The sequence below is a fragment of the Chroicocephalus ridibundus genome, chromosome 3 (assembly GCF_963924245.1).
Source record: "Chroicocephalus ridibundus chromosome 3, bChrRid1.1, whole genome shotgun sequence".
Classification (NCBI taxonomy): Eukaryota; Metazoa; Chordata; class Aves; order Charadriiformes; family Laridae; genus Chroicocephalus; species Chroicocephalus ridibundus.
This window is the reverse complement of record NC_086286.1, coordinates 120,974,694-120,999,026: the sequence shown is the minus strand read 5'-3', so window position 1 is coordinate 120,999,026 and position 24,333 is coordinate 120,974,694. Positions and strand designations below refer to the sequence as shown.

Sequence of the window (24,333 nt, the reverse complement as noted above, 5' to 3'; positions counted from 1 at the left end):
AGGCATGGTGCTATGCGTTCTGGAGTTTGATTTAATCTGCAACTTCCATTTCCCTTGTTGCAGGTACACCTGTGGTGGATGGTGTATCACAGTATACCTGAGTTTTAAAAGTATTGCATTGCTAGAAGTTGCTGAAAATCCATTTAGGAGAGTTGTGCCACGGATAATTTAAACATATTTCCATAATGACTGTGTATTTTGAGAAAAGTGCAAGTGTTCTGGTGGGAACTTAGAACGGGACACAGGTCAAAAGCCTGATACAAGTAGTTATATGATCATAGAATCACAAGATTGCTGTGAGTGGAAGGAGCTTCTGGAGATCATCTAATCTAACTCCCCTGCTCAGAGCTGGTTGCTCAACACTGTGTCCATTTGTGTTTTGAGTATCTCCAAAAATGAAGGCTCCGGAAGATCTGGGAAACCTCTTCTGGTGCTTGGCCGCTCTCACGATAATTTATTTTTCTTCCTTTTGAATTCAATGTCTTGTATTTCAGTCTGTGCCCATTACCCCTTGTCACTGGGCACTGATGAGAAGGGACTTGTTTCGCCTTCGTATGTATGTGTGTGGAAGAGGAAGCTGCCAGCAACACGCAGTTTGGTGTGTCTGACAAATCATTGCTAAGTGGTTTAGGTACACGTTAGCGCATTAAACATTAGCGTCTCTTTTAATTACTGGGATGCTGTACAGTAAAACTTTGTCCTACTGCTCTGTTTTGCCAGTAGATGGAGTATGTTGCATGTTATTTTACTGTCTAGCAGTTGCTTCCTTTAGTGTTACATATAAATAAACTGTATGGGGAAGACTTGGTTTTACATTCTTACCTTTTTTTTTTTTCAGTATTTAACAATAATATATTGTAGAGACACAATGCAGATTTTATGTTTTCATAGAGAAGGCGTCTTTTGTACCGTGTGATAAATACGATAGCTGTGAAAATGGCATTTGGAGCAAATAACAAAATTAAAATATGTTGGGTTATGTGAAGTATTAAAAATACAAGTTTTATATAAAAGTCATTTTATGAAATATGAAGTAAACACACTGCTAACTTTTCTCTATAATTGAAGTGATTAATGGTCTCTGTAGAAAGAACTGTAAGGAGATCAAGCAAGGATATAAAAAACTGATGCAGAAAATCTAGTTCTAAGATAAATAATATTTTGGGCGTCTTTTTGTGGAGTTTTGGTTTTTGGATAATTTTTTTTTTTTTGCTAAATGGCGATCTTTGCTATCTATATGAAGCTGTGTGTTTCTGCTTTACAATGCAAAGGAGGTTTTGTTTTGGCAGGATTCGTTCTAAAAAAAGATTTTTAGAAAGAAGAGGTCTTTTGTTTATAATCTTTCTCAGAAACCGTTTTATTCAGAGTCTTTGTCTGATTTTCATCTGTTTAGTCTCTTTTCTTTGACCTCTCTGCTACAGGGGTGTCCGTGATGGATGTACTTCAGGCATTTGTGTGACTGCAGTAATGCCTTATCAAAGGACACAGCAGACCAGATGCCGTGTGGCTTTTGTTATTTTAACGACTTTCTGCCTTTTGGACTAGTTCTGAATTGGGATTCAGTATTTGGGTACCGGCATATTAACAGTCATCTAGATGCTAACATTAAAATCCCAGTAGCTGCTGATGTTTTGTCACAAATCCTACACTTGCCACCGTTTTCTTTTCTCCTCCTGCTCTCTAGAAAAGGGATTTGACTTAGATTAATTCTTGCTTGAGATAGAGGCCAGTACTGTAACTTGACAAACACCATTAAAAATGATTTTCTGGAATTTGAGACACCGTTGGCATTTGAGGACATCAGAGCCGAGACAACTGTCTCTTTTTATTTCTTTACTGTTTTGTTCCGGACAGTGTAGGAATTAGCATTCTGGATGAGGGTATTTTGATCTCTTGTATCTGATGCTGGCTTCAAGTGGATGCTTTAAAAGGAAGTTGCAAACATTTGAGAAGTAAAAATTTTTTTTTTTGTGCCTGATTTTGAAGGAAATACCATCTTAGCTGATTCTGAGTTGGTTAACAGTTCTTTCAAAACTCACAGGCTTTGTAATTTTTCTAATTTAAAAAGCCATTTAGTGAATTTGTGGGTGTTCTAATACATCCCGACTGCCTCTTCTTTTTTGAGATCCCATCAGACTTTTGGACTCTGGTATCTAGTGGTAAAGAAATTTTCTTTCATCACTATTAAATATCTGCCTCTTGAATTAATTGAATGTCTTTTTTTCTCTGACAGAGGGCAAAGAGAGCCCTACAATTCACCATATCAGTGACTTTTTTGTATTCTCTTGTTATTCATCTCCTTTCTAACTCAGTAATGCAAGATTGTTCAGCCTCTCTTAAGGAGGAGCTTTTCCTGAAAGCATTATTGCCACCTTTCTTATAAACATGGTAAAAAGAGAGACTTTTTCTAAAAAGTTTTTTAATGATTTCTTCTAAAATAATTTTTTTTCCCCTTAAAGTGGTACGCACAAGTGGTGTAACAAAAAACAATTTTCAGACCTTTTAGATATATCTTACTTACTCCTTCCTCCCTTTTGAAAACTGTGACAATGTTTGCTTTAAATTGTTTAAAGACTTGGTGTAAAGTTTCTGTCCACAAACATCTGTTGATCTTCTTGTGATTATTACTGGTTTCTTAACTTTGGTTTTCTTTGTTGTTTTTTTAATTTTGCCTCCTTGGCACAGAAGCCAACCAGCAGCCACGGGCCTTTCAGATATGTGATAGAAATGAATGCTGTAAACTCTGTTGAATATAATTTTAATTAGAGTAGGAGCCTCTTCTCTGCTGGTGAAGCTGCAGGAGAACCTTGCGTTTTGTTCATGGCTTTCTTGCATCAGGGAAGGTGTCATTCAGGAGGCCTTCAGAGCCAGTTGAACATACCAAAAATGTAAATAGCTGTAACAGTTGCTATTGTCTAAAGCTACTCAGCAGAGGGAAAATGAGCAGATCTATAGAGATGGAAAGCCTAAAACTGATCTCCACGGGTGATATTAATCTGATTGTCTCTTCCCTTTTGACTTCATTTTTCTCTTTAATTTTCTTATACAACTGTCTTGTCATGTACTTCACTAACATAATTACTCTGGTTTCATGTAAATTATATTTTTAGCTTAGTTTCCCAAGAAAATAATACCTGTGCTCTCTGTCCATCTCTGCTCCCCTAATGACTTCTGAATCATTTAGCCAGGTTCAGACAGATTTGACAGGAGTTGAGGGCTGGAAGATTAGATTCCTGCAGGTTTTGTGAAAATTGGTACCTGGATAAATCATAAATCAACACATCTACTGAAGGAAAAGGGTATAGATTGAAAATGGTAGTTATCTTTTCTGCTTGGCCTTGTTAGCTGATAGTTTAAAACATTGTACTGGCCAGGCATGGCGTGCACCCCTCAGATGTTGGGTATCTTGTGTCCTGTTCAGCAGGGGTGGGGAGGAACAGAAGCTACTGGGAGAGTTTTCATAGAATCATAGGGTTGGAAGGCACCTCTGGAGATCATCTCGTCCAACCCCCTGCCAGAGCAGGGTCACCCAGAGCAGGTGGCACAGGAACGTGTCCAGGCGGGGTTGGAATGTCTCCAGAGACGGAGACTCCACCACCTCTCTGGGCAGCCTGTTCCAGGGCTCTGCCACCCTCAAAGGAAAGAAGTTCCTCCTCATGTTGAGGTGGAACTTCCTATGCTCAAGTTTGTGCCCATTACCTCTTGTCCTGTCCCCGGGCACCACTGCGAAGAGCCTGGCCCCATCCTCCTGACACCCACCCTTGAAGTATTGATAAGTGTTGATAAGGTCCCCCCTCAGTTGTCTTTTTTCCAGACTGAAGAGACCCAAATCCCGCAGTCTTTCTTCATAAGAGAGGTGTTCCAGTCCCCTCATCATCTTGGTAGCTCTCTGCTGCACCCTCTCCAGCAGCAGAAAGTGTTTTGTGAGAAACACTGGGAAAAGCTTGAGTTGTCAGGGGAAAGCGGTTGACAAGGGTCAGAAAACTGGGATACAAACTGAAACACAGGAAATTCCATCTCAACATGAGGAGGAACTCTTTCCTTTGGGGGTGGCAGAGCCCTGGCACAGGCTGCCCAGAGAGGTGGTGGAGTCTTCGTCTCTGGAGACATTCCAAACCCGCCTGGACACGTTCCTGTGCCACCTGCTCTGGGTGACCCTGCTCTGGCAGGGGGTTGGACTAGATGGTCTCCAGAGGTCCCTTCCAACCCCACCATTCTATGATTCTGTGATACTGCAGCCAAGATTTTTATTTTTTTTTTGGAAGCATGTTTCATTTCCTCTTACGGAACTTGACGACTCCTTGTTGAGTAGAAGTGAGGTTCATCAAGTATTTGCTGACATAACATAAACTGTTATATATGCTGCTGATGGTCATAAATATGTTAGCGTGTTGCATACAATTTTTAAAATGTATTTGTCAGGTCTGTACCGTGAGTGCCTCCCATCTAGGTAAACCTTCCGTCTAGGTGAAGAAAATGACATGTCTCTTAGGGGTTAGTTCACTTGAAGCTGGTCAAACTGCAGGTTACAACTAAAGGTGCTGTCTTGCCTTTTCACTGGCTGCATATTTCCCCCATCTCCCCTGGGCCAGCACCATCATTCATGAGTTGGAAAGCTCAGTTGGGGAACTGAAGATGTTGAAAACTAACCCAGGAAAAAAAAATGTTTCAGATGGATTTAGTTCCCTTATCTGTTTTACTGCAGGAACAGTAGTGCCGGCACAAATGAGGTAGTGGAAATGCTATAGCTGGCTTTGGAGCGAGAAATGGCTTTGTCTGTGAGTGGAAGCTGGCACCTCATTTTGCTTTTTAAGCCATTGTGGAACTGCGCTCTGTTCTTTCTTGCTGCTTATCTCTGACTGCAGTTTGGGACTTTGTGACTAAAAACCCCAGAGACTTTCAAGTGGACTATTCAGTGCCCCTTGGTAAGGAACGTGGAGCTACTGGAAGCAGCTAAATTACTGTGACAGATAGATAGATATCCTGGATGCTGCATAAGAAGGTGTAAATTGCTGGTAATAAGTGCTTTCTCAAGGCTTTGAGTTACTTTATGCACAAGACATCAGAAAGAAGTTTAGGGTTTTGATCATGGAAGAAAAACTTGAAACACGTGCATTGCTTCAAGTGGTTCTTGATGATACTGCAGACACAAAATCGAGATCCATGGTGATCTTGCTTGCCATGAGAATCTCCAGTGGATTTTAATCCCTGGGAATTCTTCATGAAATAAAGGTAACAACAGAGAATCTACTGTTTGATGGATGTGAGTTTTATCGTTTAATGACAAGAGGATTCACGTTCTCTGATGGACTTTTCTGCAGCATAAAGTGAACTTGTTAGCCTCCACTGGCACTGTGCTGCGCTCAGTGTTCTGTAGTAGTCAAACTACAGGAATTCCAAGAGAAACATGCCTGCTTTGACTGCGGCATCTTCTCATTAGAATTCCTCCACGTTAAGGCAAGCAGACTTGCTTGTTAATGACTGACAATCTTTGAATCTTCTAATTATATCTGCTTCCTTTTCCAACGGTTAACTTTATTTCTATATAGTCTGCAGTTCTGTCACTGTACTACTGGATTTGGGGGACGGCAGCAGTGTATACCTCAGCTTTGATGCTTCCGTACCTTTTTGGGTTTTTTTAGATCTGTTTTCCTGAGACCATACTAAAGAGAAGGGTGACAGTTACCTCTAGATCTCAGATGAATACTTCAGCAATGTGGGAAGGATTTAGATTTTTTTTTTTGTTTGTATTGTTTTGGGGTTTTTGACCGTCACTGTTCTTTAATATCCAAGAACTGCACCCTGCTCTGGACAGGGTTGGTGTGCACCGCTAGATAAGGGTGTTTATTCCACCAGAAGATGTTGTCGTTACTTGGGGTATCTGACTTGAGAATCTTAAGGCAGAACCTGCCAGTGGGTGAGAATTTCCGAAAGTCCACTACAGGTTTCATTTTACTGACCTTTCGCCTAGAGGATGAGTCCTTCCAAAGTAAGTACAGAGTTTCTTTTTTAATCATGGGAGGCCACCTCTGCGAGAAATGCTGTCTGCCTTAAGTTCAGGGATCTTTCAGCAGACTCTTAAAGTGTCTCAACATAGGAATATCAAAATTGAGAAACCCCACTTACTGCGTGACGAAATGTAGGGTAAATTTTTATTGAGTGAGTAATTACATTGTATTACACTGCACTTTTTAAAAATGCTGTCTGCATATACTGTGGTGCTTAGGGGGAAAAAAAGAGTGGGGAATGGTTGTTTTTGATACCAACTTCATATGAACTTAAGTGAAAAGTTTTGTGGGACTCATGGTCAAACAGGTATTTATAGTCATTACAAATTCTGAATAACGATTTACAAAAAAAAGCAAACCAGAAAGAAGCTAGAACTGAAGTGAGGATCCCCTTGGCGAATCTGTAGAGGTTATGTGAAGATTATAGAGAGAAGAGTTCAGCAATTCAGAAGGCAAGTGAATGTATTCATGTGTGAATAATTGGTATTATAATAGTTTGAGTTATAGAAACTCAGTTCTATAGAGGAGGGTTCCTCTGACAATAGTATTTCTACTGCCTCTGGCACAAATACTGCCAAAAGTCTGGGTATCAATGGGTAGATTTCAGATGAGTAGTTTTAAAAGGAATAATTGAAAAGGTGTTAATGCATTAACTTGCAATTGTATATACTCTGGGTTTTGGGGTATTGTTTTTTTTCTTTTTTTACAAAGTTAACTCAGAAGTTTTTCTTCTGTAAATAGCTATCCCGTTCTGTTACTGAAAACTTCAATGCGTCACGAATCATACTGACTATAAAAGAAAGCGTGGGATTCTACTCTCACTAGTTTCCAGTCTTATAAAATATCAACATTAAGGTAGAGGAGAGCGGACTCCAGGTTAAATTTATTTTTTAGCGGCAATCCATTAACCCATTAGTTCCTGCCCATTAGCCCTTTAGTTTTGCATCATTTTTACCTTGTGGTAGCTCCTTCTTACTTTGAATCATATTCAACTGTCTTGCAGGATTCAAAGATAAATTTTACTTTTTCCTGCCTCATACGACAGCTTCTTAGGTCTGTGTTACTGCGCCTTTTTCTTTCCAGTAAATACAAAGAGAATCGATCTAGATGATGAAATCTGGTGTGGACTTCTACATTTGGTCGCATGGTTCCTTGCCCCATTAAATACTCCTGCTTGTACCACTCCCGTAGCTTTACTGGGGGAAGTGGGCAGGACAGAAAGACAGACTGGTGGCGGTTTTTGTTTTTAAATGTTGTCTTCCTTGTTCAGCTTTTCGCTCTTCCTAGAGGCTTGGCTGTCTGTATAAAAGAAAAATCTGTGTAACGGTATTATGGATGCTAAGGATCTGGAACAAAAATGTTGTTCTCCTGTCCCAAAAGACATTGCTTTGCACGGGGCAGTGCAGCCTGGTTGAGAACAAAAAGGTGGTGTTTTGAAGGGGCAGTTCAAATGTGAGGACTAGAAGTCAACTTTCTATGTGATCAAGAAGGTGAAAACAGGTGAATAAAGATGTATTGGGTAGGGGACTAAGAAACTCACTGAGGTAATGAAAGTGTGGCGGGCAGTTTTGTGTTAAATAAATTCTAACAAGAGATTTAGTTGGGTTTATGAAAATCTGAGGAGGCAAAGCTTCAGTGGCTGGGCTGGAAGGGGGTGAAAGCAGGAAGGCTTTTATCTGAATGACAGGAGAAAAAAGTTGATTCTTAGAAGTATATGGACAAAAAGAATCAGGATTTTTGAAGCGTTGATCACTTGTTGTTTACAGGTCTGGGTGGCTTATGTGATGATGGTACTGCCTTAAAGCAAGAAGTGAGAGTCTGGCATGGGAAAACTTTAGCATTGACTGAATTCTATTGACTAAATGTGGGTGAAAACCAAAAGTAGCTAGGTTATTGCTTTTGTCAGCACAAATCCTGTAAAATACTAGGAGAGCATATTCTGCAGTATCTGGTGATGAAATGCTGTTCTTCATTCCTAAGTCTCAGGGGTTGGTTGGAGGTATCGGTTTTTTATAATATCGTGACATAACATCAGTTTTATAACAATAGCAGTGTTTCAGCCAAAGCTCTGCTTTGTTTGCATACTTTGAGCTGGCTGAAAAATTTCCTGCATTTACTGGTTTTGATGCAGTGTAAACCTCAGAATTCCTGGGAGGACATCTGTAGCACTTTTGTGGTTCCTTTGTCCTAATTAAACAGCAGTAAAACCCAACCTGCACAACTTATGTTCGAATACTACTGCATGAGAGTGAGAGTTTAGCTGGACTCCCTGACCGGCATTTGGGAAGGCTTGAAATGTAACTAGATGTGTAATGTAGGATTAATTTCATTTTACTTTAACGCAATTTCTCCCACAATTAGGGATTTTAGGAATGTACCTGTGTGTTTAGGCAAATAATGGGTTCTCATCCCAGGTAGGGTTTTGCAGGGTGGTCAAAATGGATGCACTAGTAAAATGGGCATATGGAAAGTATAATTCATTGATACAATAAATGTCAAATATATTTGATATTGTATCTGACTCCTAGAGCAAAGTCAACCTGAAAAGCCAGAATCAATGTATCGTTAAAATTTTCAACTTTCTCGTTAATTTATACAGTTTAGGACATATTAAATTTCCTTTAAAAGAGTTCTACTCCCCTCCTGTCTTTGACTTACCCACCTTTGGAGTTGACCTGAGGCTAAACCCATTGGCTAATAGGGCAATTTTTTGTTTGTAAGTTTATATTTCCCTGTTTAGCTTCAGATTTGCTGCTTCTGTTGTTAATGAAAATCTCTTGCACAAGGGAAAGATTACATGAGCTCTTGAAAAATTATCTGGGCAGGTTGTAGTTTGCCATCAAGAAAACAGTGAAACTGTGGAAACTGCTGTCAAATCTACAAAATAGCTGGAGAAAGGGGATTTTCCCCTCAAATCTCACAGTTCTCAGTAAGGATTATTTGTAACAATGAATACATACTCCAGGTGAGACTGTATTTTTATTCCAATGTGACTGTATCTTTAGATAGGTTTGAAAACTAAAAGGTTATGATTTATTCGTAACGTTGTGGTTAAACTACCTGCTTACATACGCCACTCATGGGGAGGAAATTCTGAAGTACAATTGTGCTTCTCTGAGCTTCTTTGATTTAATTCTCAACACTTGTACCTGCATAGTGCCTGTATCTTCAAAGCAACTTAATAAACAGCGATCTTTGTCACTCAGGGTGAGTTGGCAGAGACAGATCTGGAACTTAATATCCCATAAATCAAAGCGGCCTAGAAATACCAAGAACATTATGGAGGTGCTCAACACAGGAGTTCATTTCAAAATGGAGGAAAATTTGTTAATTTCTGTTGGCTGTGATTTTCAATTATTAGCACTTGGCTACAACTTCAGCAATTTTGCAAAAAAGTGAGCAGTCTGCATTATTACTTGAATTCGAATGTAGGAGTTTCCATTTTTCCTAATCTTTCCTTAGTCTTCTGAGCTGTGTCATATTAGTGCTCTTGAAAACGATGTTGACAACATTATTAGGTTTGAATGGTCTTCCTTATGTATTTGCTTGATCATATTGCAAATGTATGTATAGTAAGGAAAAAAGGATCCCATGCCCGTGTTGCTTCGAGTTGAGTTGCGTAATATGAGGGGAAGGTATTGGTGATGAGGCCAGTCTGAGGAGCTATGATTCCCTTTCTGGTTACAGGCTCATCGCACGAATGCCGATGTTTGTGAGGTCTTGCTGTAGCCAGGGTTGCTAAAATGGTCCGGATCTAAAATAAAAGATTCTGATTTTTTTAAAACCACATGTTGTCAATGCAGTGAACTTCAGTACAGAGGTGGGAATTAATGGAAAACTGAGGAGCTTTAGCTGATTGAAAACAGTGCAGATGTATTTGAATTGACAATGGACGTAAATTTAAATGAGAGGTGCTGTCTGGATATAGGGCAAAAAGCCTTTTCATTGTTACGACCATTATGCATTGGTATGGGATGCCCATGAAGGTCATATAGTCCACATCTATGGAGGTTTTCAATCCATGGCTGGATAAATCCCTGAACAACCTGGTCTGCCCTCATAGCTGACGCTGTTTTGAGTGGTAGGTTGGACTAGAGACTTCCTTAATGCCCCTTCCAACCTGAATTATTCTATAATTATTCTATAATTATTCTATGAATCTATGGATTGTACTTCCATTTGCTTCGTTGTATGGCAATGTCAAATTGCTGAGGCTCTAAAAAGGGAAAATGAGAATAACTGTCTTCAGAGTCTGCATTACCCAAGTGAGAATGACTGTCTGAGTTCTACATCATTGCCCAGCTGTTTTCTTTTAGTGTTTTACCTACAAACAGGTATATATAAAAATACAGTAAGTAGGAGAGGCTAGCAAGTCTTTTTTGTTTTCATAGTTTAGAGAAGGAATTGTGTACGCGACTGAGTGTTCACTCCCTATACTTCTAAAAGTCCTTTGTGTCTGTAATTTGCTCACATTGAAATCAACAGACAGCTTGCATTTTTCCTTGAAATGTGAACACGTTTGATTGCCTCACACACTCCAGCATATTCTTATCTCCTAGTCTGTTTACTGAGGGCTACCCGTGCATCTAAAAGTTTCCTTTTTTTTTTTTTTTTTATTACGATTCAGTTCGAATAAGGAGAAAATCAAGACGGCGCTCGCAATGGGGCAAAGGCATTATTAAGAAGAGAAAAGTCAATAATTTAAAGAAAGATGAAGATGATGCCAAGTTTGCTGATGATGAAAATCATGGAGAGGACAGTAAATTGCTGGAAAATGGAGAGCTAGAGATCAGCGCTGACTGCATTGAGGAGAATGGAGAGGAAACAGGAGATCTCTCTATGACAAATGATGAATCCTCTTGCGATATTATGGATATAGATGCAGAGCAGAGGCTTAACAATGGGACATCAGGAAAGGAAAACAATTTTGCATCCACCGAAGAAGAGAGCTCAAATGAATCTCTGTTAATCGCCGACAGCGTTACCCTGAGTGCTGAAAAGGAATTAAGGAAGGACTCTACATCAAAAGGGGAGTGTGTGAATGGAGAGACATCTGTACACAGCTCAGAGGGTATACCTGTTCCAGCATGTCATAATGGTAAAATGGAATCCGTTGATGCTGTTTCACCCTGTGACAACAGGGATGGGTCTAGTAACAAGCAAAAATCTTCATCTGAAGATCAGCCAAAAGAGAAAACAGAAGCTTCCAGTGAAAGTCAAGGAGCTGATCTAGTGAAAGCTGAGTTACCACATTGCAGCAATAATGAAAAAACACTACAGAGCACAGACATTGAAACTAAAGATGCTGAAGCAGATAAAGAAGGTAGGTATACCTTGATTTCAGTGTTTCTGTCCTTTTCTTCGTGTCCAAGTTAATATGTGTCTATTTTTAATTGTCATATCTTATGTTGCAATTATTATTATATAATAGTATCTTATGAACTGCTGTATATTTATTTGAAACTTTTAGTATGCCTACAACATTTAATTCCACATAGATAAATTAGAAGTCCATCTGTGACTTGCTGTAATGTTATCTTAGGCAAGTAAGTGTATCTCCATACTTAAAATATTCTGTTTACTTTTGTAGGCTGTATTGGAAATATTGTAAATACTGAGATAACATTTAAACAATAATTAAAGATTTAAAAAATACTATCAATGCAGATAAATTTATATGTTTTGGTCTGTATGTTCTATCTGCTCTGTATTTTGATCTATCTATCTTATTGTCTTATTTTGTTAGAGATTTGTGATAAAATATCATTGTCATTGGATGAAAGACCCTAGAAATCCAGAATGTATTCCTTTAAAAACATTTGCTCATAGCAAAAGTTAAAGCAGTTTAACTCCGAGCAAAAGCCAGATAAACTGTTGTTTGTCTAATGGAGAAGGTATCTGGCTTTGGAGTTACAGTCAACACAGCAACAGTGCCCCAAAAAGATAAGACAAGGAGAAGGGAAATCCTGGTGGTGCATAAAAGAAGGGGCCATGTCCTTTGAAGACAAGAGACATAGTTTCCTCAGGGAAGAGAAATAAAAGCCTCATGCATGATTGCCTTTTTAATTAGTGTTTCAAAATTAGCTACAAGAATGAAATCTTTACTTCAGAAGTTAGTGCTGAGATTTACAAAGTAAATGAGCTTTAATGAGATATCTGGATTACGAGAATATCACTATGTACATGTTGGCTGTGTTTGTGCAAACGTATTTTCTCTAAGTGTAAGGAGAATAGTAGAAGAAAGGTCCTAAGAATATCAAAAGAAGAGTATGGTCTGTGTTAAGAGTCTCCACATTTCTAAATTTCGTAGTTGAATTTTGTGTACATTGGGGACGGTTGTAATAACAAGGGGTCCTCAGAAAAAAAACCCAACATTTTAAATAGTTGAGGAGGAGAAAAACAGGGAATGAGTGTAGGGAGAGAAGAGGATTGGACAGCAGCTTTAATACAGAGGTGGAAGAAAACAGAAATGTGTCACAAAAGCATGAAGTTTTAGGAGCAGAGCAGATGTTAAGAGTCACCGTGGTGATGAAGACATGAGATGCTTTGGAGAGAAAAATGAGGATTTGATTCACTTAGGCAGAAAGATTTTGAGCATTAACTTAATATCTGAACTTCACTTAGAAGCTGTATAATTTGACGTTGCTAAGTAGAAATGATACAATGGAAGAACTCTTTCAGTGACATTCAGTTTTCTGTTGGGACTTTGCACTTCAGTTTTCAAGATGACCAGTTTCATGTGTGTTTTCTGAACTGTGGTTTTGTGCAGCTGTAAACATTCAGAATTTCCCAAAGGTGGTGAATAACGCGCGCTGCTACAGTCCTGCTTGTTTGGTTCAAAAAAACCCAACAAACCAACCACGCAAAATCAAACCGAAGTGAAAGAAACAAGCTGTTCATTTTGAGAGACTGATGGTGCTGATAATTGTTTTTCAAATTACAGGTATATTCAAAAGCAAGAAAACTCGAAAAGTTGCTACGGAGCAGTCAAAGCCCACAAGTTTGGAGCAGGTCCCAGAGGAACCATTGGACCCCTTACCTTCTGTAGTCGTTGACCATGACAGACTAAAGGTAATGGAACTGAAAAACAAGTTGATCTATTAATGAAACTGTCCATGAAAAATGCTTCCTTCCTGTTATGAAGTAACATTTCCTTTATTTCTGACTGCAAACCAATATTATGGCAGCAGTAACTTTTGAAGATGATTTGTCGATCAGTGGGTTTTGGATGAAAAGTTAATAATAAAACTACTGAATCCTTACTGTCCCACCATTACTAACTTCAGAAATCCAGTAATGGCACAGCAGTCCACTATTTTAATTGCAGTTTTTGCAGGTACTCTTATGTGTTAATTGGACATGCTGGTTACTGAGGAACTGCTGGGTGCCTAGTAATTAGGAGTTAACATCGTCTTTTCCCTTCCCGTGTACATATACTTGGTGGAAAGAACTGTTAGCGGATTGGCAAACAAATTGGAATTTGTGTTGATGTTTCGGCGTCATTGTCTGAACCCCTGCTAGTTAATTTTCTTTCAGTTTTGTCTCTTTTAAAGCAAAGTTACAACAAAATTTGCTGTCTTGTGTTGTAGAAAAACTAGCTTGACCTACTATGAAATTTAGATCCCACTTGCTGTGTAGTACAGATGATAATCTCTTTGGAAACAATAGAAGTGTTATGAGAGGAAAAAAAATCTTAAAATTTAGTATCTGCTGCTACAGAAAATACACACTTTCACCTTTTCTTTATGAAGAGAATGTTTTACATGTGTTGCCCCCCCCCCCCCCCCCCTATTTTATAGTACAGTTTTCCAAGATTTGTGGAATTCCAAATGTGTTTCCATTTGGTACTTAAAATTTCATGCCAATGCAAGTTTTTCAAAATGTCTGCTTTAGCTATTTAGGCAGTTTTTGTGGTATGCTTTGTCACGATTATTGACTAAGGTGAAACAGGATGAAGTATCATTCAAACAGAACAAACGCTGCCGTAGCTACGCTGAGTATAAGATCTAAGATCAGAGGATAAAAGTGTGGGAATTTAGACATTGGGTCCTTTTGGATCTATATGGAAGCAGGGGCCTTACTGATAGCCAGGGATGGTCCATTTTATTTGTATGTGTCTCTCCAAAATAGGGCTTCAGAAGGAGATTGTGTTTCTGATTTCTCCTTCAAAAAAAATCGAAAAGAGTGATTATAAAAAGCCTCTAAACTTTTACCTTTCGTTGTTCCAACAGAAACTGCTTGATTTGGTGGTTAAGAAAAGTGACAACCTGACTGTTGACCAACTTGAGAGATTGTATTCACTCCTCAGTCAGTGCATCTACAGACATCGTAGAGACTATGACAAATCACAACTTATAGAGGTGATGTTACAGTTCCTTTTATTCTTTATCTGAATTTTGTGAGACTCTTTCTTCAAGAACTAAGTTAATCTATCAGTTTATTGTTGTACTAGGTGGTAAAAGCTTTGAATAGACCTGGAGGAAGGTGTCTATAAGCAGAAAAAAGTTTAGTGTGTTAATGACTTAAAAAACAGAGGTTCTTTCTAATAATACTTTCCTCGGAAAAGGATTAAGAATTTAACCTAAAAGAATGGAGGAAGAAGAGGAGAGGATACAGCAGATGCAGAAGCACACGCTAGCAGATTAAAAATGGAGTAGAAGCAGTTTCCACATTTGTGGCGTGAATAACAGTGGACATAGTGGCTACTTCATGGGCAGACTGAGACAGCTTGGCTGCGGTTGCCCCTGCTTGCATTTGTGTAACTAGGCCAAAAACATTTACGTGTTTCTGCTCCATGCAGTTTGCTGATTGTGGCTTTCATAGAAGACCTTAAGAGTTTGCAAACTTTCTCTAGATGGGTAGGTATACCCTTGGGAAAGTCCAATCCAGCAAGATGCAAGCCAGTTGTCTGCTTTGCTGCCATCCTTTGCCTCTGAAAGAGTTTGCTGTCAAAGGCCTTCTGTCTGCAAACACAATAAGTTGGTCATTTCACCATTGGTGTAAGCTGATTTGACACTCATTCCCTCCAGCATCGTTGCTGTAGCCGTAGAGGGCTTTGGATCAACTTGCTTATTCAGCTGATAACCAACACTGCTGAAAAAAGGACAATTGCTAGTTTCCAGTTGGATAACTGAACACTAAATGTTTTTCTCCATTAATGTTTTACAACAAAACCTGGAAAAGACTTAACAGGAGATATCGTAGAGTTCTTGCGAAATGCTTTTGAAACCATTTCCACGCTATTCCTCTGCCATCTTCACTTAAAAATATGTTGAAAGTCTGTGCCAAATGTTAGGTAGATTAAAAAGACATTTATCCAGCAGGAGTATGTAGAAACTGATCTTTACTTTGATTTTCCAAACTGTGCAGATATGTTTTGCAGCTGGGTCACCAATAGCATAAGTGTGCAGTAAGACTTGAATTCGTGCCATGTGCCATTGCGATGCTTTCTTAATACATATGGAGTACGTTAATTATATGTGACCCTACTACACTTGGATTTTCCCGTAGACCGTCAGAGTGGAGCTCTTTTCTGCATTAATACTTGGTTAATTAGTTTCCTCTTTTACCATATTTTGCTAGGAGATAGCAGCTAATAAACAGACATTTTTACTTTCCTATTATTTATTTGTTCAGATTTAAAAAAAAAAATAGGCCAGTAAATACGATTATGTATTGTAACTTTATTTTTTGTCTCTGTGTGTTTATGTATAATTGATGTCTCTTGCAGGAGATGGAAAGAACAGTTCATGTGTTTGAAACATTCCTGTGAACTCGTCAAGATGGGTGGGTTTATCCTCTCAAACTGCTCATGGGAGAGCAGTCCTCTGAGCCATTCAGTTTCCATTTGCACCAAGTATGTGCAGAGCCTTGGTCTTAAGTGCTCTCTCTTTTTTGTTCTGTTGAATTTGGTGCTATCGTCTCAGGTACCTGAAACCAACCAGCCTACAAGAACCAAACGGAACTTCATATAGTTGTATCTGATATAAATAAAGAATACAATGCCACAGCTTGGAGATTTTTGGTGCTACAGAAACTGTTCTGGTTTCTGCTCTTGTTCACTCTACATGCATTATCTTTGGGGAAACTTCAGGCAAAGTGGAGACCAACACATACAAGAGAACTGGAAAGAGCAGATCTGAGTTGAATATTTTTAAACAGGCAAACTTTTTTTAATTTTTTTTTCCAATTTTTCTCTTCTCTGGGGTAACGGACAAAAAAAAAAACACAACCTGTTCTAAAGAAGGCAATGATGCATTGTGGTAGGAATCTTGAGTAACTGGATGTACAGTAATTAGAAGATGAGGCTCTCTAGAACTGCCTTTAATGTGCCTTTTAGTCAATTGAGAAAGATAAGGCTAATCATTTGGTTTGGATTCTAGCAAATGGCAATGTTAGAAAGCTGTCTTCAGAATGAAGATCTCCAAAAGGATGATTTGTATTCTCTTCATTGGATGGCAACTAGTATTATGGTTCTATAATGCCTGTCTTACTCTACAGAACTAAGACACACTGAAAAAGCCACATACTTTACCAAAATGGTGAAATTACTTTTTCATTGGTATTTATTTGTTTTAGAAACAAGTTACACAGTGAAACTCTTCTGTGTTGCTAAAAGTGAAGCATTTTCCCACCATGTCCTTGTTTTCCATTTGGGGTTCTTTAAGAAAACCAAGTGTAATACTGGCAGGTTTCTTTCCGAAGTTCCGTGTTTGTAACATAGCTTGGACCGTGCAGTGCAGGTAAGAAGACACTATAGTCGGTCAAAGTCCTGAAGCCCAAGCTCACTTGAAAATAAAACTTAAACTAGGCTTCGCAACTCGGTCCATGCAAAGCATTGTTAACGTGGGGGGACTGGAGGGACAGCCTTTCCAATCCATCTGTTCGGACCAAAGTTCTCTGGGTCTGAATTGCGTAGTTCAAAACCTTTCCTTTCTGGCACCTGGAGAGACCAGTCTAGGCAGTTTCGAGAAAAAACATGTTTTGTCACAAGCTCAGTATTAAAACGTGACCTGGGCTGATTGATTTCAAACCTACGTGGAAAGTCTTTTTAGAGAAGTTGGTTCGTGTTACCATCGTTAACCATTCATTGTGACTGTCCCTGCGTAGCGGCGGAAGTGTCTTTCCGGAAATATGCAATACAGTGTGCTTAGTTTTTAATTAGAGCAAACAGTCTTGGACTACTGCAGAGATACCGAGCTACCTCAGCTTTTTGTATTTTAGTTACCAACAGTGTTTATGGAGGACTGAAATCACTCTGCTCCCATTTACAAGCTGAAGCTAAGGTACTTGTCTCCACCTCCACGGCTAAGAGTAGTACAGCGCCGCAGAGAAACCCAGCGTGGGCCCTGGGCTACTGCAGTAATCCAAAGTGCTTTGTATATTATGGTTCAACATAATTCTGTCTTAGGTCTTTTTCTCCCCCGAACGCCACTGTTTTCCTTTATAGCTAATGGCAGCAAAAGGTTTTAAGCGTTCGCGTACATCTAGTTACACCTTCTAAATGCAACCCATGCAGAAACACTGTATTTTTTAGGTGGGAAAGTGCGATTAAAAACAACAAAAACAAGCAGAAAACACACTTTAAATGAGATTCTTTGATCTCAGATTTGGTTATGGGATTTTTTTCCATGGTTCATTTAGTATTTATTAGCATCATACCTGTTTGAGATATTTTTGTGTCTGGTACATTAACAGCATTTTGTATTTTGATGGAAATTGTTACAAACTTTAAGATTTGATTAAATAAAATGTAGCAGATTTTTTGTAGCAAGTTTCTGATAAAAGGGTTTTTTGCAAGTCTCAGGTTCTTGCTGCAGAATTTTTTAAAAATATTTATTCCAGTTTCACTTACTCAAAGAAGTTTTTGTTCAAGTAACAGCAGCACTTGTGGAAGATAAAACTGCATACGTTTTTAAGAAGATAATAAATTTATATAAATTAAAAGAGTTGAGAATTTTAGTCACCAGTGAGTGTGAAAAGCAAGTTTAAGCTAATGCCTAGCATTAAAAATGGTTCTAAAAGGTCAGGTTTCTAAAGGAAAATTTTTACTGTCAGTTGTTGATTGGGAAAAATCGTAAGAGGCAACTTTACGAGTTGAGGAGCTGCCATGTTGTCGTAGAGAAAAGTAGCTGATATCAGATGTTCTAGCGGACAGCTTACCGAAAACGATATACTCGCCTTCCTAGCCCAAATAACCACACTTCAGTTTTTGTTTTCCTTTACAGATGTCTGGTGGTTATAGAGTTAAAACAGCTGTTAATCTATCCATGTGGTCTAAACTTGTTTACTCTTTGTACGTTTTTAATTTTTTTTTAATTTTATTTTATTTTTTGCCACATAGCATTGGCAAGAGTTTGTACAAATTGACCTCTCTTCCTTGTTTCTTGTTGTGAAAATTGCAAATAAACTCCTGCGTGATGAGTCCTCGTGCTGGGGCCCATGAGATGTGGCCGGCCAGAAGGAAGGAGGTTTCTCTCTGGGGCTGGTGGGGGCTGTCGTGGAGATATTAGAGTTGCTCTTGGGTGAAGTTGATGGCTATGGAGTTAATTGTATTTGCAAGCTTGAATCTCACCTGTGATTAAATTTTTTCGTTTTGTTTTGTGTCCTCTGTATTGTTACTTGATTTCCTCATATGCCAATGTATTTATAGGATTAATGTTTTTTGTAATATCTTGTCTTCCCTTTTTTTTTTTTTTTTAAGTTGGTGGGTCAGCTCTGGTTTTACCTTCAGTCTCCTGAATGGCAGGTCCTGCAGCTGATAGTCATTTATTTTGTTTTTATTTTATTTTGTAATCACAACATAAGCTTGAATTTGGGCTTGTACTTGCATCTTTTGTATCTTGTACATTGGGTTATTTAGACATCGGGGAGTCCTGTTTGGTTTCATTAACGTGTGTCTACTTTGTGGATTAAGTAGACTTCCTTCATCAACTATGGTATATTTTGGATTCTATAGTTTTATTCAGAACTGTGTTTAAATTGATGTTTTGCATTTTGACTTCATTTTACGTTAGTTTGAAGTAAGTTATTTAATTTTTTTGAACTTCCGGAAATTTTGAACATTTTACTGTAATTTGTAATATAACTGCTGTGAAATACTTGAATAAAGATGACAAGAAAACACAGTGTTAGCTCCTTCAAAAATGTATGTAAAAGAAATGCTGCCTCCTAACTGATTTTGGTCTTTTTCTTACCACACCTCCTTGATTTCACAGTTCAGATGTTTTACTCTGGGATCCTGCTGTTTAGCTATTTTGAGCAGTTTCACTTTTGCTTTCAGTGTTTTTCCATTAAAGAAAAAAAAAAACCTTCTAGTATTAATTTTGACAGAAGAAGTGAAATTAGCATCGCCCAGTGGTGAGTGAGTAACGTAATTGTTATGAAGTTATGCTCGGTGCTTAGGAAATATTTTATGTTCGGTTGCAGGGTACCACCCAGCACTGTGTATAGTACATCAGCATCCAAGTGATACCGGAATTTCTCATTAGATGTTTTTTTTTTTTTTTTTTTTTTTTTTTTTTGTAAAGAAACACTCTCTCTCTTCCCTTTTTATCGAAGTTGTTCTTACTTTTTGTAGGGTGTTTTTGTTTGTTTTTTAAAGTTAAACTTCTACTATATCTAGGAATTCCTTTAGTTCCCTCCCACCCCGGAGAATTCACGCACAGGGGAACGAGCTGCTAGAGGTTGTGCAAATGAAGAATCAACCCACATCTTACTCCCTGGCAGTTTATCCAGAGCTAACAAACTGCGTGTGACGCGTGTAACGTGGAACAGAGGATGAGAAACGGTTCTATAGATCTGTTACGGCCTCTCTTGAGGTGTAGGACATAGAATACACCTGCTCGTTTTCCTCTTTTCCTTTCTGGGTACCTAAAGCTATAGGGCTCCTGGGCAAAAGACTTAGTTGAGGAAGAGCGTAAGTAGTAACTTGTCTCACGTTTTACTCCAATTGTGCTTTTATACGCAGCTTTGAAAGCACAATTAGATATTAAATAAAGTAAGTATAATATAAATAATACAGAAAATATTATAAAATACATAAATATAATACATTAATATATGATATATAAATAATATAGAAAATATGTAAATAATGTAGAGGTTGGTCAGGGAGAGGCGAGGCTCATTTTGTATCGGGATGGTCAGATGTGTCGTTTCGATGTGAACGGCTTTGCCCACCCCAGCATCACCATTAACACCGTCCCGGGGGTTTGCGGTCCGTGAATAAAGAATGCAGGGGACGAGGTGTTGCCTGTCCGTTTCTGTCTTTCAGGCGTGGTGATAGCCGTGTTAACGCAGAGAATAGTTTCAGGCCTGATTTCTGGTAGTGTCTGTGAAAACGATCAGTCAAAAGGGACAAAACTCGGCTTTGCTTGGGCGTGGACAAAAGGATCCGTGTAAAAATACCTGGTGAACTTTGAGTAGTACATCAGCAGCGTGAATTAGTGAGGAATACTTGGATTGCGTCGCGTGGTGTTAATAAAGCCTTAGTGAAAGCTTGGGCAATGCTCACTTGTCAGGCGTTCACTGCTTAACGCTGCCGCCTTCTGCTCTTCGTTACTGCCTTGAATGTTCTTCTGAAATTTCCCATATTTCCTTAAATTTGCGGTGTTGCACATTCTCTGTTTCTTCCTTTAAGCCCCTCAGCTAATGTATTCAAATAAATTAAAAATGAGATCCTTTTGTTCTGTACCTCGGGCAGGATTTGGATTTGGACCTGTAATATAGGGGGTTTTAAGCTAACACCGCATGTGAATAAATTCTGCAAGCTAAATCAGTAAACTGATTAATGAAGCCAAACACTTCATTTTTTATTTTTTTTTTTTTCCTCCTCCTTTTATGCATCACTTGTGGTCATGTAACTATTATGTAAAAATGAGGGATTATAAACTTTAACACTAATTAATTCAGCCTCATTGCATTTGTAGGTGAGGGATTTTTTCACAGTGGGATCATTTGCGTAGGGAGTATATTTCAGTTGAACCCGCTGCCAGTAAATGGCTGTGACTACTACTAAATGCCATTTACTTTAGGGATGCATTTGAGTTGTGCTATATTGAGCCTTTCTTTAAATAGTAGGGAAAATCCTTTTCCTTTAAAAATATAAGCTCCTAAAATTGGGGCCTACAGGAAAGCTGGGGAGGGGCTGTTTGCAAGGGCATGTAGCGATAGGACGAGGGGCAATGGTTTTAAACTAGAGCAGGGCAGGGTTAGATTAGACATTAGGAAGAAGTTCTTTACACTGAGGGTGGTGAGACACTGGCCCAGGTTGCCCAGAGAGGTGGTGGAGGCCCCATCCCTGGAGACATTCAAGGCCAGGCTGGATGAGGCTCTGAGCAACCTGATCTAGTTGAAGATGTCCCTGCTGACTGCAGGGGGGTTGGACGAGATGACCTTTAGAGGTCCCTTCCAACCCATATGATTCTATTCTATGATTTAGAATGGATTCACCAATTTTAGTGGAGTGTTAGTGTAAACCTGGCCCTCCGCAGTAAAGCTTGCTGATACGTGGATGCTGGTTTGGAATAAAGGTGCTTTCAAGTTGCAGGTGCGAAAGGTATTTTCGAGTTAAGCTGTGTCAGAAGCCTCCTCACGCTCAATTACAAGAGCGGGGCAGGTTGGGAGCAGAGGAGGAGGAGGAGGTGGTTTGGGCTCCGCGTTTGGGGCATCGCTGCTGCGGCACGTAGGTGTGTTCATAGGGTCAGAGGATTGCCGGGGTTGGAAGGCACCTTTCAGATCATAGAGTCCAGCCATCGACCTAACACTGATACTGCACAAGCTGAGTCGGTTCTGCGGCCGTGGACTCCTCTCCGTGTTGTGTTTTGTTTTGTTTATTTCTGTCTCTGGGCAATCGGGAATTTGGCAGAGTATGCGTGAGAAACATGCAGGTCCCCGAGCCTGGGTGGCTGCTGGGAACGCTCGCGCCATTTGTCATCCTGGTGTTTTGTGGAGGTGAATTATGTCGTGATGAAAGCCCCTTTGCGTCAATGTAAAATTTGAATTTTGAATTGAACCCAGAGGTGTTCGACTGTGTCTGTGTGGAAGGAGGAGCCTGTAAAGGTGACCTGTCAGCTGTGGGACTGTGGATTGGGAGGAAGGAGAGACTTGGGGAAATTTCAAAAGGGCTCCCTTTGAAATATTTCTTCAGCAAAGGAAGTAGAGCAGAGACCACGATATTCATCCTAGAGAATGTGTTACATTTGGACTAAATTAATTTGCTAAGAAATTGAGTCTTTCTGCTGTTTTAGTTAAGGAGCTATTTCTCATCTCCAAAACCCCAGCTCTAGTTCTGTCATGAAGGCCTTGCGTTCTCTTCCCGACGTTGTTACACCTTGTAGAATCCCTCCTGTGCGTGGAGGCTCCCTGGCAGAGCACCCATACCTGGTTTTGGTGATGGGGAAGGACAAACTGCCAATCGCTTCCAGGTTTCTAATGAATATAATTCTGAAATGAGTTCTGAAGTGGTGCCTGCTGCGTTATCTGTCTGTGACATTACAAAAGGTTTCGTGAGAGAAAGGAAATAAAATGTGAATAGTCGCATGTTGTATGTGACCATTAACATCAGTTTAGTAATAAATTTTGTTTTGTGTAGACATTTTAAGTGTCGGAAATGGAAGCGTGTCAGACTACATTTTCACGAAGCACTGGAGATGTAACGGGTTTAAAATTAATGCCTACCCTTTATATTGGGGTTAAAGTGCTCCAGAGTCTTGCTCTAAAGTTTAAAGCATGTTCTGAAGGCAGAAAGCTTTTTTTTTTTTATTATTTTAAATTAAAAGCTTCCTTTTCACAAAAATCAGAGGACAGCCACAAAAGTACGAACTGAGCATAAATCTTACAGCGTTAATCCTTTCAATACATCAGAATAAATTTTGGAAATGGCAGTGAGCTGACACCTAACGATGATTTAAACGTTTAGCAATTGGTCACAAAAATTCGGGTTTATTCACGGAGAATAAAGTCAGCAGAAAGCAGTGCTGAGCCTGATGCCGTGGCGCGTGTGATCTAATCTCCCGCATGCGCGGGGTCTGCTGACTTCGGTGTGGCTGGAGTGTCTCTTCAAGAAAGGTATGGGGTCTCGAGCTGCGGGGTTCGGGCGTCTGCCAGGTCTTTGAGCTTTTCATCCAGTGGTTAAACTTGGGTTTAAACACATGGGGAGAGAGACGTGCCTTATTCCTCATTTGTTTCGGTCTGGCTTCTACTTCCAGGCACCGCTTCTTGCCTTCTCTTTATGTTCTAGACTCTTCATACGTAGATATTTTTTTTTCTCCCCCCCAAAGATACTAATGCACTGTGATCAAGTAGCCTCTCAGTCGTCTTTTTGCTGAGCGGAACGAGCTCTTTACGGCTTTCACTGCATTTTCTCCAGCCTTTAAGTCAATTTTGCAGCTCTTTTCTGCAGTAGGTCGATTTTTCAACATCTTCTGAAACATTTGTTCACAGAGGAAATTGATGTGATATTCCAGCGTTGGTCCCACCAGTGCCATATATAGAGCTAAAAATCGCTGATTCCTACTCACTCTTCCCCTTTTTGCACGTCCGAAGATCAATTTAGTCCTTTTATGCCACGAAATTGGGCTGGGAGCTCTCGTTGCTTGACTCTTCTCAGACTTGCAGCATTTCATGATGCTGTTCTCCATCCTGAATGTCAGCCCCTTCCTCATTCCCGCCTCTCTGAGGTCCCGCTTACCTTCATTAAAAGTTTTGTGCTGGTGGTCCCAGGCGGCCAGAGGAGCCAGCCCAGTACGTGCCACTTGTTCAGCCCTCGTTACCTTCTGCTCTGCTAATCTGTTTCTGCAGGGCTGTGACTAGTGAATTATGTCAACATTTTCCTTCAAGAGCCGTGGAAGAGGAGGATCCTCCATTAGAAATACCCTAATAATACCAAAATGAGAATTGCTCAAACAGATTAGATATTCCTCAATTAATCTGCCAATTTTTGGCCTGTTTAATATTTGCTGAGTACTGTGCAGTCAGGAAGTTGAAGTATTTTGTCACATGCTGTTGAAAATCTATTCCCTTATCAATCAAATGTGTAATCCTGTTGGAGAATGAGATCAGGTTTGTGTGATACAGCTGATTTTCTAGAAAATCGTCGTATTTATTCTTATCTCTTTGATTCATGATCAGTTTAGTTAGATATCATCTTCCCATTTTTACTTGGGATTGATGTCAGGCGAATGCCCTATAATTACCCACTCATTTCACTTGCCCTTTTGATAACTGTCACATTATCAGCACTCTTTCTGAAATACCCACGTGTTAGTAAAAATGAGTATCAGCAGGGCAGAGTGTTCAGTTACCTCCTGAATTATGAAACCCC

At 39.4% G+C, this 24,333-nt stretch overlaps 1 protein-coding gene across 2 annotated transcripts in view; it reads left to right on the top strand.

Moving 5' to 3' along the window:
* ATAD2B (ATPase family AAA domain containing 2B) overlaps positions 1–19,159 on the top strand; it is an 82,505-nt gene extending 63,346 nt beyond the window's left edge. For both annotated transcript variants that reach the window (XM_063330560.1, XM_063330559.1), the window contains exons 25-28: positions 10,636–11,331; positions 12,952–13,079; positions 14,240–14,368; positions 15,739–19,159. In XM_063330560.1, the coding sequence (XP_063186630.1) occupies positions 10,636–11,331; positions 12,952–13,079; positions 14,240–14,368; positions 15,739–15,780 (995 nt within the window). In that variant the 3' untranslated portion in view covers positions 15,781–19,159. The remainder of the gene's footprint in view (positions 1–10,635; positions 11,332–12,951; positions 13,080–14,239; positions 14,369–15,738) is intronic.
* The last annotated feature ends 5,174 nt before the right edge of the window (positions 19,160–24,333 follow it).